Genomic DNA, 22295 nt, shown 5'->3' with positions numbered 1-22295 from the left:
TGACCAAAGTCGTCGACGCTGTTTTACACGAAGCTTAATTAAAGATACATAACACTATCCTACAAAGAATAGCAATGACGAGGAAATAGACACCGCGGAAGCTGAAACCCACCAACAAAGGTCCAGTTTCTCAATAAAATTCCCCGCAAATTACACATTTCAAGAGCAACCTTTCAACCTGAATGGGTGCTTTCATCATCAGTGCTTTCGGCATGCATGAAGAAGACCCTTTCCTCTTCCTCGACGCTTGGAGAAAATGACATTTATTCTCCCCGTCAGTCAAAAGAGAACATCATTGCTCTTTCGCAAGAACCGAGAGAAGAAAAAAGGGAGGAGGAGGACGGGAAGTGAGGTAATGGGAAAGGTCTTCCGTCGCATTTTCTCTTCTCACGTGATCATTGACACTATTTTTCCAGGGCTGACATCAAAACAGTCGTGGAAGTTTCTGGGTCTTTCTTGATGTTGACATAGCATGCATAAAAGGAAGGCGATGCTTTCTTTCGGTCCGTATTTAACTTGTTTAACGAAGTCTTGGATGGAACATTTTTTTTTTTTAACCTACAGTCACCGGATTGAGTCCGCGTATATCTACTGAAAGAGAGAAATTCGAATCGAATAGAGAGGTAACAAAAAATGGTGAAAATCAGAACCTTTGTTACGAGAACGCTTTTTACATGGATCGAATAAGAAACTGAGCAAGAAAGAACGGAACGAAAAAGCTGTAAAGCGAAAACTCGCGAACATCTAATAATTTTGGCAGTGTCAAGAAAAAAATAAAAAATCGACAAGCACTGAGGATCCCTCAAGCTGAACCTCGGCGGGCCATTAAATCGATGGCGTGCATGAGGGGAGGAGGTTATCAATTTCGAGGGTATCAAAGGTGGAGTGTATTAGGTAGGAGGGCTGTTTAGGGAATGGATTTCCTGTCCTTGCTGTATCTGCAATATCACCTGCCTCTGTGGCAACTCTTGGGGTCCAGACTACAATTATAACAGATTTATGCGGTCATAAATTTCCCCTGATGCTTCGTCGAGCCCAGCGCGGTTGACAACAGAAATATTTGGCCGATAAAACCTAAGCTATCTGAAACGAGAGAGAGAGAGAGAGAGAGAGAGAGAGAGAGAGAGAGAGAGAGAGAGAGAGAGACTCCATAAGAGTTGTCTGTCCTTGAGTGACATTTTCCAGTCACATTACCCGAGCTGAATCTAAGAAGGGTGATGAAGGCGTTGGCGGTGGCCATGTTGATGATGTTATTGGTGGTGTTGATGGTAATCACAAAGATGATGGGTGACGGGCGATGAAGCTGGTAATGATGGTGACGCTGATGAAAGTCACGAGCGACGCCACATCTCCACAAACTCCGGCGCCTCTCACCCAAATGGTCGGGATCTTGGCATTCTAGAGAACCCAAGTCAAGGGCACACCGACTTCCCTACCGACATCATTTATTGTTTCTTTGGAAATTAAGTGTGAAAGGTTCCCTTTCCATTTTGGAAAGAGGGGAAGTGTAAAAGAAATAAAAGAAGATATAGACACTTCCATTAGGCCTTCTGTAGGTTTACTGTCAAATTCCCTGGACAAAGAATCTTTAATAAAAAAAGTGGCACGATAACGAGCCTTCCGCTGCGTACAAAGGATTTTCAGAGATTCCACGTCCATTAATCTTGCAACAAAGAGTGGGTTAATACGCAATATAGACTGTAAGGTTTGTTAAATGCATACACGCATTTATTGTATTATCCAAGGTGTAGCGTATGCTTTATAAAAATATAGAAGATATAGGTATAATATATAGAATAGATAATAAAATATATATAGAATTATATTGGAATAATATATATATTTGATATACTATTATATATATATATAGATAATATATAATATATATATATATGAATGTGTATATACATATATATAATGAAAGAGAGAGAGAGAGAGAGATGGGGGGGTGGGGCTACAAGTATCATCTCCTTCCCTCTCATTCTCTCAAAGGACCAATTACTACTGAATGGGATCCCCGACCCCTTCACAGCACAAACAAGAGTCGTTCTTCCTTTGGTGGAAAGGAAATTAATGAGAATCATCCTTCGCCGTTTCCTTCGCGTCAGCCACACAATGGACAGTTTGGATAGAGTGGCTTTTCCCTTTCAATTAAGATTTCTATACGATAGTTTCGTTTCAATATATTGTATAACAATGCTCTTTTGCAAGAACTTTTCTTATTTAACTCAGCGCGCTGCTTTTTAATCCGGAAAAGCAAATTACAAACAACTGATAGAATTTTCCTCTGGTAATAGACAAAGAAATGCAATGCAATGTCTAGGCTTAAGGATTCTACGCCGTGAATTTCAAGCAAATATTCTTGTCAAATGAATTCTGAGGCTTACTATATCATTTCAGTATCGATATGACATTCTGATCTGCAAGACTGAGCTGCGTGACCCTAATATGTAAATCAACATGAAGCCCACACAGGGGATTATACGATATACATTAATTCTGATGTATAGGATTGAGGTCGTAATTCTGAACATTTAAATGTTAATAATTACAACTTTCCGTAAAAAATATGCATTCATTCTGATGTATAAAATAATTACAACTTTACGTAAAAAAAAAAAAAAAAAATTAATTCTGATGTATAAGATTGAGGCCATAATTCTGAACATTTAAATGTTAATAATTACAACTTTCCGTAAAAAAAAATACATTAATTCTGATGTGTAAGATTGAGGTTATAATTCTGAACATTTAAACTGTAATTACAACTTTCCGTAAAAAAAAATCCACTCAACTGACATTTATAGGGAAGTTAAAAAATGCACCTGTGTGTTATTTATGCCAATACTGAAAAGACTTCTTCCATTTTTGAAGCTCAAACTTCACTCCGGTGAAGCAACCTTTATAGAGTAATCGGAATTCGAAAGTAGGGTCTTTTCTACCATAAAACATCCTAACGCCCCCATAAACTCCCCGGGCGTTGATAAAATGGAGCCGTAATTTTTTTGTTACGTCTCCTAATTAACGTTCACTGCGAACTAACCACCTCTCTTGAGACATCTTTACAATGTGAAATATTAATCACATGGGTCCTTGGTACGCTATTTAATCGAGGGGATCAGGTATAAAAAAAATCGTGATTCATAAATAAAACTTACAAATATTTCCCAGTAATGACATTACATTAAAGATAACACATACATATACAAACAGAGAGAGATATTTTTCAGTGACTAATTATAATTGTATGTGCACGAGAGAGAGAGAGAGAAGGATGGAGGAGGATTTGATATTTAATATTGACGATTATGCTCTTGTGTACAGCCCGAGTTACTTTTCAACAATTTAACACAGGAATAAGTCGCAGAAGACGGATTCGAAGGTTCGGCTCAAGAAGAAATCGACAATACAATATTCCTGTCCCTTATCTCAGATGGGGGAACGTTATTCCCAAAGGGAAGTCCCGCGACTCGGCCGGAATTTCCTGACAACGGGTTGAGGGGGTTTCCAGGCGAAATTTGACATTCGCCCTCGATCTCTGAGAATCTGCAGCCGTGATTATTGACGTGCTTCTATGGAAGGGGGTTTCATACACATTCTCTCTCTCTCTCTCTCTCTCTCTCTCTCTTTCAGTATATGACATACATTTTGTCATATACTGATACACACAACCAAACATAATATATATATATATATATATATATAAATATGTATATATATATATATATATATATATCACACATATATATATATATATATATAATATATATATATAATGATGGAAAACACAACGGCCATACAACATGCTCTTGAATTTAAATCTCGATTTCCTGCTAATATTTGGATACTACTTCCACTGAAATCCTTTATAACTCGAATAGGAATTGAAGTGCAGGACTTCCCATGCACATAGTATGCATATATACATGTATATAAGTAATGCTGGCTTACCTATTGCTATCCCCGTGTAAAATAATTTGGTTTTTGTTGTAAGTACGTGAGGGGGAATCTTATGAGCGATCCTGAGGGATTTGTCTCCCTCCGACCCAGAAAAAGAAAAAGAGTTCTTTTGACACGTACGGGAATATTTTCGTACCTCATCTAAAAAGAAATGATTCTCGTTACATCGACAAAGGTGGTGCTTTCATGGTTTCACGATGGGCATTCTCTCTCTCTCTCTCTCTCTCTCTCTCTCTCTCTCTCTCTCTCTCTCTCTCATACATCACTGACTTTAAGGCAAAGGCTTACCTTTACACATTCTTTTATACTGGGAAGTATCCTCTTTTCAAAACTAATTGTGATAACTGCTCTGCATAAAAATTAAGTTTCCACGTTACAATGAATAATGATCAATTGTGTACATACACCCTATATATATATAATATATAATATACACACATATATATAGGGTGTATGTACACAATTGATCATTATTCATTGTAACGTGGAAACTTAATTTTTATGCAGAGCAGTTATCACAATTAGTTTTGAAAAGAGGATACTTCCCAGTATAAAAGAATGTGTAAAGGTAAGCCTTTGCCTTAAAATCAGTGATGTATGAGAGAGAGAGAGAGAGAGAGAGAGAGAGAGAGAATGCCCATCGTGAAACCATGAAAGCACCACCTTTGTCGATGTAACGAGAATCATTTCTTTTTAGATGAGGTACGAAAATATTCCCGTACGTGTCAAAAGAACACTTTTTCTTTTTCTGGGTCGGAGGGAGACAAATCCCTCAGGATCGCTCATAAGATTCCCCCTCACGTACTTACAACAAAAACCAAATTATTTTACACGGGGATAGCAATAGGTAAGCCAGCATTACTTATATACATGTATATATGCATACTATGTGCATGGGAAGTCCTGCACTTCAATTCCTAATCGGGTTACAAAGGATTTCAGTGGAAGTAGCATCCAAATATTAGCAGGAAATCGAGATTTAAATTCAAGAGCATGTTGTATGGCCGTTGTGTTTTCCATCATTATATATATATATACATATACATATATATATATATATATATATATATATATATATATTATATATGTGTGTATATACATATACATATATATATATATATATATATATATGTATATATACATATATATATATATATATATATATATATATATATATATATTATGTTTGGTTTGTGTGTATCAGTATATGACAAAATGTATGTCATATATTTAATATATTTAAGCAAATTTTATTTACAACGAAAGCACGATGCAGTAGGACATCAGAGTTCACAAAATTGGAACGAGGAAACGGCAACCGAGAAGAAATTTCAATATGGAAGCGGCAAGTGCTGTTGCAAGGTCTAATCCTATAACAGCAAAGGCAAATAGGTTACTGAGTGGAGCGAACAGTTTTGCAAAACCCGATAACAGGATCTGAAAGTTTACTGAGCTATAAAATTCCAAGGAGAAGTACAAGAGAGCTGCAGGTTGCTCTTTGCCGTTCGGCATTATCCCGATCCTCTCTCTCTCTCTCTCTCTCTCTACGTTCTAGATCTCCAGATAACATGCTGTTAAATGTTTTTGCTTACGCTCCTCTCTTTAAACAATCAGCACACAGGAAGGTGCACGTCTAATCACATTACACGACGGTATAATCACATTACACGAGGGTATAGTGAAATATGGTGATACATAAGAAGTGTCGTTTCCGGTAAATTGCATAAAGGATGCTAGATACCAGCCTGAAAAACAATCCAACATTTAAACTTGAGAGAGAGAGAGAGAGCGTATTTCTAATCACTACTTGCCTACGCACTCTTCTCTTTTTTACAACTGGTTTTCTTACACTACATGAGGCAAGGAATTCTTAACCTTTTCACCTCTTTAAGTTGACTGTGTGAATATTAAAAATTTCGGTAAACTGATTTATTTGCCGAAATCATTGACTATACACACAGTAAATTAAACCACCTTCATTCTCTCTCTCTCTCTCTCTCTCTCTCTCTCTCTCTCTCTCTCTCTCTCTCTCTCTCTCTCTCTCTCTGGCAAGGCTAATCATAACTTCGTATTCACCTAATTATCCACTGGAAATCCTCCTGCAGACCTGATATATAATTTTGGACATTTTCTTCTCTTTCTTATTTTAAACCTCCGTGATATTTTCTCATTTTACTTCTTCCTTTGTGTCATAAACAACATATAATTTCCCTACATTCCTCCTTTTTCTCTCATCTTCTCATACACTAAACTCCACCCTTTCCCATCCTGAACTATGCCATTTTATTAGAGTTCTTATTTTCACATTTCTCGGCTAATCTGTTGATTTCAATTTTCATTCTTAATTTCTCCAAAAATACTTTCATAATTTCTTCAAGTAATAAATGCTCAATGAGAAAAGTCACATACCTATATGCTTGAAAAAAAAAAGAGCTTAATTGATGACTACAGGTAAAAGAGAGAGAGAGAGAGAGAGAGAGAGAGAGAGAGAGAGAGAGAGAGAGATGAAATTTTATGTACCTTTTTATGAAGGTAACTCTAAATGAGTAAAATGACTGAAAAAAAAAAAACAGATAAACACAAATACATACAAGAGTTTTCACTGCCCTAAATTTCCATTTTACTCGTAAACAAAAGATCTGCCAGTCTCTCGCTCCCACACAGTTCCAATTCAGTCACTCAAATTATTTTTCTTTTATTTTTACTCTTCACTTTGAGTGTCGTTTAGTCTTTTTATTTAACTAGCCTTTCCCTTTCCGTATTTTATTTTTTTATTCTCCTTCAGTATTTTACACCTTCTCTCTCTCTCTCTCTCTCTCTCTCTCTCTCTCTCTCTCTCTCTCTCTCTCTCTCTCTACTGCTATTCCTTTTATCGTCCTTTACTGTGGAATTTTTTTCCCGTTTTTGCTTCTATTATTTAGACTAATTCTTCCACTTTTTGCTGAATAAATTAAACGTGGAACATCAAAGTCACTTAAAAATGAAATTAAGTCCTTCATAAGTTCTTAATTAACGACAAAATGATCATTATCCAAAGCTCCTGTCAGATTCCAACTTCCATTTCGGGTGATCTTAGTCGCTACGTTTGTTTCGCCCAAGGGTGAACATTGTCTGCACTTCCACATGGGAGCGATTTTAATCTTTCCCTCTCGCTTTCTCTAAAAAAAATTAACATTAGCCGTCAAAATGAAAAATAAAACTTTTCCATTATGAAATTAATTGCTCTTAATCAGGACTTTTGCAGTTTTATTCGCCTATAATAGAGGAAAATTTGATCGAAAGTGGAGGAGAGGGTCTTTTAACATATCTGGAGTGTCGGAAGAGTGATAATAAACCACGGAAGTGTAGTTAATTTTCTCAAATGATAACTATGGTAAATATAGCAGACAGTGTCCAACGAGCGTATTTTACGGCATCTTGATTTCACAATTTTCCTCTTAGTATCAGAAAAGATGACTTTCATTCGATTTCAGTCATTCCGTTTAATTGTAAATTTGATGAAATGATAAGATGATCGCAATTATCCCATAACTAACATTTATAGCGAAAACTACAAATAAAAGGTTGCTGACTATTTCTAAACAATAAAACTTTCAAGTCACACAAGATCAATATGTCAAAACTAATCAATTTCGCCACATCCTTATGAAAAGATGGGTAGCTTTTCAATTTGAAATATTTGGCGAAAACATAATGTTTGTGTAGAAACATGTTTGCATAGATCTCACAGAGCACCTATTTAATTGCTTGGAAAAGTAAATAGAAAAGAAGGAGGATGTTGCAATGGCTGGTAAAAAAAAAAAAAAAAAAAAAAAGTCGGTACCACTCCCAAGAGCTCATCATTAAACTTACTGCAGTTGGAAAAAACTTATTCCATGATGAAAACAATTATGGGGATATATATTAACCAAGAAAAAAAACGAATGGCAACATATTGAATTCAAATAAACGAATGATTCATGACGGACTCAAATGTATATTACTTTTGCAATTACTCGAGCAGCACGCTCAAAGAATGCGAGAGCGGCTGAAAAAAACAAAAAAAAACATGAAAAGACCCAATGGAATATTTTCAATCAGAATGGGAAGTTAAGACTGAATAAATATAATCGACAAAATAAGAAAAACCTTCAGCTGCACAGACGAGTCGCCATTAAAAAGAAAATGTCGGGTGTAAAAGGGTAAACTGCTGGGATGGTCAGATGTTACTACCAACGATCTATGGCCGAGATGCCATAGTTCAGCCTGAATGAACACTGAAAATACGCGTAATTAAAGTAGGCCGATAGAAATGTGATAAAAAGTGCTTGAAGACAGAAACAGCTATTTTGTTTTAATGGACTAACGCTGACACACAAAGGCAGAGAAAGAGAAAAAACGAGAATACATGCACGGCAAGAGACAAAATGAGAATGCTTGAGAGAGAGAGAGAGAGAGTGCATGCAAGACAGAGATAAGTGGCTTCGGGCAAATGGAGGAGTTGACATCCCGCCGTGAAACAGTTTTGCGAGGGCATATTGGCTCAGAGACCGAGGTAAAAGGCCATGACAGGGCTTATCCCCGCCCACTTCGACTTCAAAATGCAAGAGGGTAGGATAGGGTTTCTCTTGCCATGAACACCCTTCTTTTTAAGGGCAAATTGTTATTAACTAACAGAGGTAAAGTAGGGGAACTCTAACAACACAAACATGAATACTAACAAATTTTCATAGCATAGAAAGATGATAGGCATAAATGAGAAAAAATATAATGGCTATGAGAAATTAGTAACGATAATTCGGACTCTTATAATACAGAACTAAATGTCAAATGAAAAGCAAATGGGGAGATGTGAAAAAGCACCGAATCACAATAATAATAATAATAATAATAATAATAATAATAATAATAATAATAATAATAATAATAATAATAATAATAATAATAAATAATAATACTTTGAATGGCACAGGTAAAACATATATTCATTACTAAAGCATAGTATATCTGTCAAAAAAAAAAAAAAAAAAAAAAAACTCATGGGCTTACATTTTTTTTCATAGATCACACCCAGATGACTAGGTATGCAAGCCATTTATAACGTCAAGCCATTTTACTTTTACGACCTCGTCTTCAATGAATAAAAAAAAACATGTTAAACTGTACTTACGGTGGACAAAGCAAGAATCTCCTCCTTGAGGCTGTCCTCGTCAGGATAACCAACCCACGGAGGAAGGGCCTCGCCTCCCTTGCCGCCCTTGGCTTTGATGAAGGCTTCCTGTTCTTTGTTGAACTCACTGAGCAGCGTCTGGAAAAACAGAGGGGAAACGCGTCAAGCAGGGGCTCTGGACACAAGAGAAATGACCTTCGAAGAATAATGTCTGTCATTGAAACGCAAATGGTCTTCAAAATATTCATGAACGCAAGACTGCAATTTATATTTATGAGATATTTTTGAAATAAGATCTATTTGTAGAATTCAAATTGCTGAATAAATCCATACCTATCTTCTTTTCCTTATTACTACATAATATCATGACCCAAATATGCATAAGTAATAAGTCCATGACCCAAATATGCATAAGTAATAAGTACAGGAACACTTAACTTGCTACAGGAGTTCCGATATGCAAATGTTTTTGTAAATAAAACAAGGAAAAACTTGAACCGCAGTTAACTCATGTCAAGTTTAGTTCGTGTAAGGCAAAATGACTTTACAAAATGATGAAGTAATCAAATAAGCAACTGATGATTCTGATCCATGAACCACGCGATAAATAATAAAAATAGTGATTACAAACATGAACTTACAAAATAGCTATGATGAACCTATTCTGAGTATGTCATAGAATTTTATATGCTTACTCCTAGTATTCATGAAATGAAGTATTTTATGATTTTAATATAAGTCATCACCAAAAGACTCCAACTGTATGCTATGGACCAGTTGTTTCATGCCTTACAGATTGCTACATATTGAATATGGTTCTCATTTTCTTTAATACACTTCAGCGTTGTCATTTTCCTTTTCGTTAAAAAATGCAGGGTATTTTAAATATGGATTCATACTACATACTTAACATAAGATTTACGTAAGCTATCGAAAGTGAGGATTCCCGATAAACTGAAGTCATCTCCTTTTAATAAATTGTAATACTTAAAATTTTTATCCCTCACAGCGACCTACATGTAGAATTATCACGGTCACACGAACACTTTAAATTTTATGAGTGGAAGTTAAAAAAGTCATTAAACTTCAATATTTCCACACCACATGAGCACACGCGTTCAAAACAAACAATGTGCACACATCCGCCTCCTTCCTCCACTTGTTCCTTGTTAGGAACTAAGGTATTTCAAAGTAAGGCAAAGGCAACGTGCTAAAAATAATATTCGCAGAAAAAGGAGATGATGGTATAAAAGGTAGTGATAAAAGTTTTTATGGTTTCTTTTAAAACTACACGCCATTCCCTCTGACTCTCCTATGGCTAGGCTACGTGGCCATTAAATATTAAGGAGCAACAACCAAGACACCAGACAGGGGACAACCATAGGTGTATCAATGAATAATACATACGTAGGGCACCATGTACTGTGTACGTTCTCACACATATTGTAATATGTACATACATACATACATTATATATATATATATATATATATATATATATATATAATATATATATATATATATATATATATATATATATATATAACTATTAGTGGTTTTTCTTTGTAAAGTATATGTATGAAATTACTCTTGTCAGTACGTCTATGTATGAATACTTAGTAAAGAAAATTCTTTCTTCAATTAGTTAAAAAAAAAAATCAAGGCCTTTCCAACATATTAATTTGAGGGCCAAACTGAAAAATTTGAAAATAGAATATCTTCCTTTCTTATTAACAGCAGATGGTACATTCGAAACAATTAGAACTGCGTCCTTGGATTAAATCCTACAGAATGAGATCCATTGATATTCATGAAGGTGCAGTTCTACCATCATTAATAGCACCGTTACTCCTCACACTTATCAAGATAACCTTTAATAAGAAAACCTGGTCTCAATGTCAATAACGGTTAGTGGCCTTATCGGCGTTAACAGCAACCTTAACCAATAATGACGAGTCTTGAATTGTACAATATGCTTTACATCAATAGTCATTCTACACTTTGCTAACAGTAATGCGATGCTAATAGGTGGATTAGTACGCTTTGCAGATGTAATTATTCCAGGTTTCAATAATAGAAGCTTCAACTATAACAGCTGGGGACTTCGAATATTGAATTTTCAGCCTTTACCAAGAGAACCTTCAAATATATAAATTCCAGGGCTTCAAAACTATAATAAATGAAGCCCACAGCCTCCATGAAAGACCGTCCACAGACACTAATTAAAACTTCGGTCAACATGTTCAGAAAGAGATAATCCTACCAGCTTTAACTGGAGACTCTCCTGGATCCCTCAGTAATATTCTCAATAATTAAGGATACTAGCAACCAGATTTAGTGCCTTTAAAGGGAGCTCCTTGAACCAACTTTAACAACACACCTCTACAGGAATTCTAACAAAATACGCCTCCATGGACATTCATAACATCAATCTACCAACAACAGACGTGTTAACAGTCATGCGTAAGCTTTTCTGATAAAGCCTCATTAATCCACTTTAATATTAAAGAGAGATGCCACCAACTTCAATCTAAAGGATCCTGTTCAAACTCTGAAACACCCGCTAAACCACAGACACTCCTCCTACCGAGATTTGCTAGGTAAGTATTTAAGAAACTTTTTTGGTCTCTTCACAAACGCTTTTTTTTTTTTTTCAACGTTTAACAAAGCATTTCAACTAAGAACACATATAAGAAAAGTACTAAGAAAGCCTACTTACATAAACATTACTTTTGGAACTTCAAAGAAGTCTTGTGATGAATTTTTAATTTGGTCACAAAAACAATTAAAAAGTTCGCGAGAAAATCCATTACCAATTCCAGGCCATTTTTAAGACTCAGGGCAAAAGAAAGTAATTTCCCAGGCTTAATCATTTCTCATCCATTCCTCTAACCTTAATGGAAATTGAAAACTTCAGCTATCAATTTGGTCAGGTCAGACTTAGACATCTTCACCAGTTTTATCCAAAATTCGTTTCATTCATTACAGCAATAATTGCTTTCATTGACACCTTGGGAAAGAGACAAAGGATCATTCATGTCTGCACGTATTTTCTTGTATTTACATTTACCGCTATTCAGGAAAAAATGAATTTAATAATTCAATATATAAAAAGTACTGGGTATCAGTACGATACAGTGGAGAAATTATTTCATTTTGGGGCTCATTTCTTACGGCATGAGTACTGGTAATAAATATACGAATGGATGATAATTTCCAGATTTATTTACTTTCATACATACATACATAAATGTATGTGCAGACGTACACATATACACCCATACACACACAGCTCGCTTACTCTCTATGATATATATAGTGTATACTTATATGTATATATATATGTGTGTGTGTGTGTGTGTGTGTGTGTGTGTGTTGTGTGTGTGTGTGTGTGTGTGTGCGTAGGTAAATATATAAATAAATAAATAAATAAATAAATAAATATAATATATATATATATATATATATATATATATACACACATTTATATATAAACTGTTCTCACAGATTATATATGTGCACCCATGACCACTCACAATAATTCGCATGAATTCACAACCTTGCTGCACATCTCTAATGCGCTGAACTATGCAAAGTTCAACGGCCGTGAAGCTGCCGGCAATCGCTCGAGTGTTCCGCGAAAATAATTTCCGTTTTTCTAGAATGAATATTTGACTGGAAGCGGAAAGCAAACAAAAGGTAAAAAGTATGCAATTCAATTTCAGACCTCGCCAGTTTTTGCTAGGAAGTAACGGCAAATTCTACACAGAAATGTTGGTTTCATATTTTTTTTCTACTGAAATTTTTACACACACACACACACACACACAGACATATATATATATATATATATATATATATATATTCTGATAAAACAATTATTACAAAATTTGTTATTCTGGAGCTATCTCTTATTTTAAAAAAAAACTCGTTGTTAAAAAAATGCATAAATATATGAAAGAGACAATTCCCAACGGTACAACTGATAAAAATCCCAAAATATCAGCTGCCAAATCTAGTAGTTCAGAAGAAAGTGCTTACACACCGTAAATACAGTGTTTTACAAGATATCCACAATTCTCTGAGATTCTTTTGCAAACTCTTACTCTGTCATCTGCATTTTTATTTACAAAGGAACCACAGCCACCTTCCCAGAAATTAATAAAAGTTTTAAGCATCCACAAACAATTAGAAAACATCCTTTACTATATATCCACCCTATCTTTCCATAGCTGAATGACCAACCTACCTCGCGTTCTTTCACCAGTTATTCAGTAACATGAAATACCTGTCTCACTTGCTCAATGATTTCCAAAGTATATAACCGACCTCAAGCTCAATTATTTTGCAAAATATCAACAACAGATTTAACACACACGCACAAAAGGCTCTAATGACTACTAACCCTATAGTTATGACTCTCTCCCAATCAACAGCCAATTAGGCAAATGTATAAAAAAAAAGTATTCAAAATAGTCAGCGCAACCTTGATTCCCTACATCCAACGCCCATAACTGCCAAATCAAACATATTAAACACTCCTCCCACATCTACATTCCCTTAGCTAACTTGCACAAGAGATTAATCAAACAAGTCATTAGCAAAGTGCCAAATATTTAAAAATGTCTTAACAAACACTCGCCGCCCTAATCGTAAGTTCCCCTGTATCAAACACGTGTTTTATCAGACGTCCTAGCCTGTCTATAATTTCTCTCTCTCTCTCTCTCTCTCTCTCAGTTGCAGCCCCAAACAAAAGTCCGTTCACAGTTAGTGCTTCGTCGAAATTGCTCTTTGCGTTGCAGAATAATTTTATGGACGAGTAATTAGGACTGCCCCTATTAAAAATATGCAAATAGTTGCTTTGATGTGCAATGTTTGTTGGTGCGAAAAGGTACCAAGATGAACTTGGAGGATAATCGTGTAAATCACACCCGAAAGTAAGTAATATAACCGAACAAAAATGAATTTTTGTTCTTTTTTGTTTCATTCAAAATTATGACAGGATTATGAAGGTTGTTGATATATTTTTAGATTTTATTTTATTTTTTTGTCAAACAACAAACACAAACACATATATATAAATAAATAAGAGTGAGAGAGAGAGAAACGAAAGGTAACATAAAGGTGCACCTTTTCATTAGCTAATTCATATCATATCCTCCTATTCACTGCCCACGTTTTCACACGAGTTCCTTCAATCCGGCGATGGCGTAGGCGCTGTGAAAGAAGAGAAAATGGAAGCAACGGCGATGATGGGATGGAAATGAAAATGCTGCGAATGAACAATGAAGACAATCCCATGGGAAAGAATGAAAGAAACGAACAGAGGTCCAAGAGATGAGAAAATGGTGAAAATACGTAAAAGCGGAAACACTGACGCTTCCACGCATAGATTAAAAAACCTCATTTCCATGAGGGTACGGTGACCCAACCTCGGCAAAAGCTGAGCAATCCACTTCGGCTCCTTTCAGTCTCAAAAGTTTCATTCCTATCTATCCCAAATTCTAATCGTTTGTTGCTATTCACAGGCAAGAAGAGTTCTAAAAACAATTTAGTGCAAATCTATGCGGCGTTTTGTGCATTCCTGCTACTAAGCAAGCAAACAAAGAAACAATAAAAAAAAACACAACCTCGATGCTGGAGATGAGGGAGAGATTTCGGTGGATGGATATTTTAGGTTCGTTACCAAGAAAAAAAAAATACACACAAAATCATCACAGACAAAGCCGACATGATCTTATGCCTTTTTCCAGATAAAACGAAAAGAAATTCGTAAAATGAAAACAGCATGAGCTTTTGAGTTTACAATCGATGGTAGAACTACATAACAAATTTAGATACAATGAAAAGACTTAAAAAGTCGATAGGAATAAAATTGAGTTATCTCGTGATGGCCAGAGTTTGCGAATATCTTCATTCCATCAAGATCCTCTATTAAAACAGGCTGCCACATCCCAAACGCGCCCGAGACATTACATAACATTCTACGAACTCCTAAACGTCGGGTCGGTAGAATGAAAAATAATAATAATCTTCTCAAACGCACTTACTCTAGGCTAGGCTTTCTGAATTCAATTAGAACGCGTGAGATGATTACTAATCATACTGTTAGCATTAGGGATGGTCTCATGATCGGAAATGAGCCTTAGTAACCAAAGTAATTTAAGTGAATTAACAAGACAGCCAAGTAGGTAAATGAGCTGATTAGCGCCATTTCCTCCTGAAACTCTGGCGCCTAACTTGTGACAATACTATTTCAGTTACGCAACTAACCTTAAACTAATGCAGTTTCGAGACCGATTTCCATTTTGGTTTCTATTCGAGGCTCTTCAAGTTGATAAGATCATTGAATCTAAATGAGACTAAAATGGGGTAAAATATTGCACCTGTATTCTTTAATTTCTTGGCAGTAACGTGATAGCTGAACAACTTTCATATAGTGTTAATTAACATTTAATTTGACATTTCTCAAACATAAAAGAAAGAGGCGATCTTAGATCGCAAACAGACACACAGCCTGCTAATGAAACCACGTGGTTTCTGTAACGGCGATTTCATTCAAAACCGACTTGATCGTGTGACGGAAGGATCCACCACGAGAAATTCCACTCAGCAAAGCAATCAAGACCGAGATACCGGAGCGAACGTTGTGGAAGCAGGAGAAGCATTTCCAGGACTTCTCCCAAAACCCAGAACAGCAACTTCCCCATAATTAGGCTGTCGATTGTATTAAGATGAGCAATCTATTCCTAATGACTCCTTCGAGTGCAGCATTGCAATGCCTCTTGCAACTCTATCTGTTCGCAAGATCCGCAATGCCTCTTATTTCACTAAAGTTTCGATATTCTCTCTCTCTCTCTCTCTCTCTCTCTCTCTCTCTCTCTCTCTCTCTCTCTCTCATGACTACACTTGGAGAGAGCATCTTCAAGTACGTGATTGGCTGATTGCCATTAAACCTGAATTATGAACAAATATGGATTCCGATTAAAGGGACGAGTCCCAAGCCACTGCCAGAGGGTTCCCGCGTCGCCCCGTGTTTGTTGCTGTTTTCCACGGCAACCGAATTCTCTCTCTCTCTCTCTCTGTCATTTATTATACATATATAAAATATGTGCGCCGCCCAATAGTATAATATTATATATATAAGAATATATAAATATAATATACCTCCATATAAATATTATATTATAATCTATAAATATATATATACATACATAGAAACATTATAATATATATATAAAAATATATTATATATACACTATACTATATAATGATATATCTGTAAAACAAACTTCACCGCAAACCCTATAACATTTCCAAACAAGATAGCGCTACAAAGCAATTCCAACAGACACCTCCACGCCACGAAATCGCGTTACAGTTGAAAACTGGACCTTGATCACCGTTGACACAAAGCGCAGTCAATAACCGCGATGCCTCAAAAAGCAATCACCTGCCACTGCTGTCAATTCCGGAACAGGATGACAACCCAAACCTTTGACGAATGCTTTTCAATCGGAAATTCTGGAATTTCTCTAGAACAGATGATGGGGCAGGTGATGCAACTGTAGCAGAAACATCTGGATCATCTAACTAAACCGTGCTGGAAAGCAGAACTGGATGAAGAAAATGATCCCCCCAAACAATTTCATCGTGTATTAACAATTTAAGTAATCAAGAGTAATCAGATTCCCCTCTGGCAGTCTATCGCTTCTATTTTCATGTCCACATATTCTATTTCAATGCAGGATTTAAGCGCATTTCAACCTTGCAATTTCTCAATTTATCCAAATTAGTAAGTAATACTCAATACATTCCATATGACTTACAATCTTTAACTGACTGTATTAATTAAAGTGTCTTCATATGTCTATAAAGATGATTTTCCTATCATTTATGAGACTTACAATCTTTAACCGACTGTAGTAAATTAAAGTGTCTTCATATATCTATAAAGATGATTTTCCTAACTATCACTTGTGAGCTTCTTACACAGATAGCCTAGAGAGACTTCCCATCTTCAACACATCACAAAACTAATTAGCCTTCCGTCAACGATAATGATCTAATTACCCTACAAATGAATCCTTGATAATGTATACAACATATATATGATATGCATGAATTATCAATATCCGGAGTTAATCAGGACGAGTCTGCATGCTATGCGTCTCTCGTCTCTTATCTTCTACTCTCTATCTCTATTCTCCGTCTCTTCCTCTTCTCTCTCTCTCTCTCTTAAAAATATACCAGTATACTAATGATAATCACGACAAACAGAATGATTCCTATCCTTCTTTCTGACCTAAAATTAATACACACAATATACTATTCATACAATTTCATAAAGCCGAAAATTGTTAATGATTGTGACAGAACGTTCTCTCTCTCTCTCTCTCTCTCTCTCTCTCTCTCTCTCTCTCTCTCTCTCTCTCTCTCTCTGCGGAACCTCCGGCCTTCTCCTCCTCCCTGCTTCCCTTTAATTCTAAGAAAAGTTACAAGGAGACAGGAGGTCCCTTAGTACAGACTTCCCGTGTCGGCAAGTTACAATCCTCTTCACAGAGACCAGTACTTTGTTCCGCAAGACAATGTTGCTGTGAATGACTGGCTCTCTCTCCTTCTCTCTCCTCGCAATGAAATAACCTCAGCAACACTTCTGATGTTTATTTACACAAAACGTTCTTACAAGAGAGAGAGAGAGAGAGAGAGAGAGAGAGAGAGAGAGAGAGAGAGAGAGAGAGAGAGCGTGAGTGTGTGTGTGTGTTTTATACAGAAACTGGCAAATTTCTGTAGAATTAATTCGAGGTTTTATGTAAACTTGATCAATGGTGTAATGTTTCAAATATAGAAGTTGCCTAAATAAATATATTAGGTTATCTGGAAACAAACATATTATATATATATATATATATATATATATATATATATATATATATATATATATATATATATCACACACAACACACACACACACACACACACACATATATATATATATATATATATATATATATATATATATATATATAATCTAATTCATACACTCTTCCACACTGACTCGTGAGCAATATATACTAAGAGATCAAAATGATAGAACATTAAGTAAAAATCAGTACAAAAATATTAGGAAAAATCTTGAAAACAAGTGAATGCAAACACTCCAAATCTCAATGTAAAATCAGAATCCCTTTGAGGACCACCCAACAAAGGCTTTTAATCTAACGTTTTCCACGAGTAGTACCACTGACCAAGACCTTGCAAGGCTATTAACGAGGTCCACTGCTATTTTCACCCCACTGTAATTTGGATGACTTTGATCAGCCTACGCGTATCAAACGTGGTGCTTTGTTGAATGCCCTCTCTGTGAAATGACCCAGTTTCGTTACTCCACAAGTATTACCCTCTGATGGATAGTTCGCACCCGACGATATTTCATACAAGTTCTATTTAAAATACATCAGTTCACAAGTCCTCTCTGAAGTTCCCACCTGATACAAAGTCCTTTCATACAGATATCTTCAAATATAAAGTCCTCTCCGAAGAGTAATTTAATCATATAAAGTCGTCTCTCAAATATATCTTGGCATTGAAAGTCCCACCCCAAAGGGACGTTCAGATATGAAGTCCCTTCCCCGAGAGGAAAATACACAGTACCTACTCTCCCCAAAAGTAGATCTCCAATTATATAAACCACACATTTTCCTATGTAACAATGATCTGTTTAATAAGCTCCACGTTTTTCGATTGCATGATTAGATGTCGCATCGTTACTGATGGCCAGAGGAATAGAGAAATGAACTGTGGAGATAAGATGGTCACTCAGGCTTAAGCCTGATATAAGACATACAAACAAACAAACATACATACATACATTCATACATGTATATAAATATGAAAACTTTTACTTTAACATCATACATTACCACAACCAATGATCTATCTCGTAACAGCACTCACCTGTAAAGAGAGAGAAACAATATCATTATCATCTTTCGATAAGAATAAAAAATAAATAAGAATCATTTCAAACTAAAATCATGAAAAATAAAATAACATCACAACCATTAATATTTAGATACAATTGCATCTAAGAAGAATGCTCTCAAAACCTAAGTTAAAGACATGGTTACGATACATATTCGCCTGGAGTAATTTGCATACATAAAACAAATGTGAAAAGTTTGAGAGTAATTAAGGGACTTTAGGAAAACACGAAAAAGTTGAATACGCTGCGCCAGTCGCTAAGTAACCAACTTCGGTTGATTGTTCGTAAGCCCTCTTCCCTTTTCCAACGAAGTTGATTTCACTTTTACAAGTATTTGTCATTGTCGTTTTTCTTATCATCTGAGGAGCTGCCAGGAATGATCAGTCACCAAAATCATAACTTTCGGTACTACGGGAAACAAGTTTAAGTTTTACGTTAGGCGTAATGGAGGAAAAGTTACCATTTATTCATTATTTTATTTTCCCTTTGGAAAATAGTATGTTTCTTGAGAGGTTATAATTATTTATAGTATCTTTTTAATCCACCCGTTCCTTTAATAGTTACTTCATATATATGTACCGATGGTACAAAAAGTTACTTTATTCAGAGGGAGTTTCAGGGGTATTTAATAAGTGACCACTATCTAGTCTACCCGGTCCTGTAACGAGATAACCGCAGCTAATGTGCGACTCATTAGTGACGTCCTTAATTAGTCAATTATGTTCCAAAAAGTCCTTCCTCGTAAGCAGACATCTCTCCACAAGTTAACCTGCTCCTGCTGCCATCTAGTCTATTATGCCTCCTCTGCTATCCAGTCAACTACGCTGCTATCCTCCCTCTCCGCCTCTGCTGCCATACTTCATCCTCTGTACTCTGCTGCCATCATTTTTTGACGTCTGCTGATATCTTTCACCACGGTTCCCGCTGCGATCTTCTTTAATGTGCATCCTCTGCCATCCTTTCTACTCTGCCTTTCTGCAATACTTTCACAACTCCAGTCTCGTCAAATCTAACATTCTCGCGTAGTTCATTAACCCTTCATCAGATTTTTGCAGTGCGTCGAATCTAAAGTCACTTAATTCTCTGACTGGTGGCTGTCTCTACGTATGAATGAATATAAAGTGGTTTCGAGCCTTAAGATCATCGTTGTGGATAATGAAAGTTGAACCATTAATAAGCCTATCCGAAGAAATTTAACCAACAAAAGTCCAACACTACAACACTTGCAAAACGCTAGGCAGGAAAGTATAGTATCCTGTATAAGCGGATCTTGCCTGTCTACATTGTTAACTGAGATTAGTTACAGCGTTATATAGAAAGAAAGTGTATTTTACTTACAACGTCACAAAATGCAACAGTGCCCTTAATAATTTTAATACTGAAAGCCAAGGTATGATGGTTACACAATTTGAGCTTTAGTGTAAAGTATATTCTCACATGATATGCACCTCTCTAGCATACAATTACATCGCTTATAATGGTCCATTACAACCACGAAGACTATTAAGTGCTTTGACTGCAATGCAGTTATATTAATAATAATGAATAAACCACACAAAGGAATACGAAATTCGAGAACCTCATCAAGGCATAAAAGTGTCAAATTAGCCTGCGTGCAGATACATATCTCAGTGGGTCAGGTTTCGGAAATTTGAATAATATGAACAGAATATTAATGAATATTACATTAATAAAACTCACGAGGCTTTAAATTAAGTTTGGGATGCATTGTACCGAGAGAGAGAGAGAGAGAGAGAGAGAGAGAGAGAGAGAGAGAGAGAGAGAGAGAGAGAGAGAGAGCATAATGCCCATTCTGTTAGGTTTTTACCCAATTCTGAAATTAGACGCATCTACCTAATAAACAGAATTTTATCAAATTTGTAAAACTTCAGCAATTCCACGTAGTTTCTCGAGCTTATTTTCAAAATGTTATGACCTATTTCCTTTTCTATTTGTCATTTCAATGGGCAATGGCAATGGTCAACCTAAATACAAGTGTCTAGCCTGCTAGAACCACAGTGACGACAAACATTTGCTGGAGAGTGTATAACTATATAGTCTTGAGTGTGAGCATACTATCCGAATAAAAAAAAAAATTTATCTATTCCTTTGTATTCCGTCATCACGAAATGTACCGAAAAAATTAATATTTGAAGGAAAGTTTCGTTTCTTGTAAAAAAAATAAATAAATAAAGGGGGAACGTAAACAGTGCACAATATATTTTTTTTATTTACTAAGAGCCGAGGGTCTGGCACATAAATGTCCCCATCAAAACAAGGCCTAAAGAGAAAACCTAAATAAAAAATGGGTTAAAGAAAGAGAAAAAAAGAGAGGTGTTAATGTTCAAGGGGAGGGATGAAAGAGACCTGCTTCAGAATGCAAGGAAAAAAAGGGGAAAAAAAGGAATGGCACCCTAGGTCTTCCTGTTCTAAGAGGAAAGGGTCAATTTTTTTTATTTTTCCCTTAGAAGGGACCCATTTCTTACAACAAAGCGCACATACCGTTTATACTGGAAATGAATCTAATTGAGTGCCAAAAATTGCCTACAACTCTGAATATATATTATGCAAATTTATGTATTAGTTTATATTATACAATATATAAACTGCCTGCGGTGTAAGAGTATTTCAGCTTGTCAATTTCACTCGTTTGCATCGCAGACGGGTAATGACGTCGTTAATGGTCTCGGGGCATCGAGTTTCTCCTGCTGAAATGACCGCCATATCTGCACTTCCGGTTGCGTTTCCCTGGCCACCACCATCACCAATTTCCTCCCTTTCGCGCGTCTGCTTTAAGAAGCAATGTTTCTAAATATGCCGAAAAACGAAGACGGCCATCTTGCGTTTGATTTGCGTCCTAATGTATGTATGCATCTATCTATTCAGGAAAATATGCCTTCCCATTAATATATACATATATTGCGTGTATGTTAATGTGTGCTCGTTTGTGACTTAGCATATAATAAATGCACTTCGTGTATATATAGAAAGTTAAAGACGTATAACCGGAAAGTCTAGGGGGAAAAAAAATATTCCATATCACTGCGCAACTGCCTTTACATTTCCTTAGCAAAAGCCAACACATCCCGGGTTATCAGTTCTCATTCCTAGTTCCTTTTTTATTCCGGGTAAATACGTGGGTAAATATGTCCGGATCCACATAGAGATTTCATACGAACGTCTTTTCACTGTCACTGAACG

At 35.9% G+C, this 22295-nt stretch overlaps 1 protein-coding gene across 1 annotated transcript in view; it reads right to left on the bottom strand.

The window, feature by feature from the left end:
• LOC135204371 (synapse-associated protein 1-like) overlaps nt 1–22295 on the bottom strand; it is a gene marked incomplete in the record, with an annotated part of 313294 nt that overhangs the window by 28584 nt on the left and 262415 nt on the right. Inside the window, 1 exon segment of the mRNA XM_064234595.1 lies at nt 9110–9247. Coding sequence (XP_064090665.1) covers nt 9110–9247 — 138 coding nt within the window.

Source organism: Macrobrachium nipponense, chromosome 44, assembly GCF_015104395.2.
Source record: "Macrobrachium nipponense isolate FS-2020 chromosome 44, ASM1510439v2, whole genome shotgun sequence".
Lineage (NCBI taxonomy): Eukaryota > Metazoa > Arthropoda > Malacostraca > Decapoda > Palaemonidae > Macrobrachium > Macrobrachium nipponense.
This window is presented reverse-complemented; position numbering and strand designations above follow the sequence as displayed.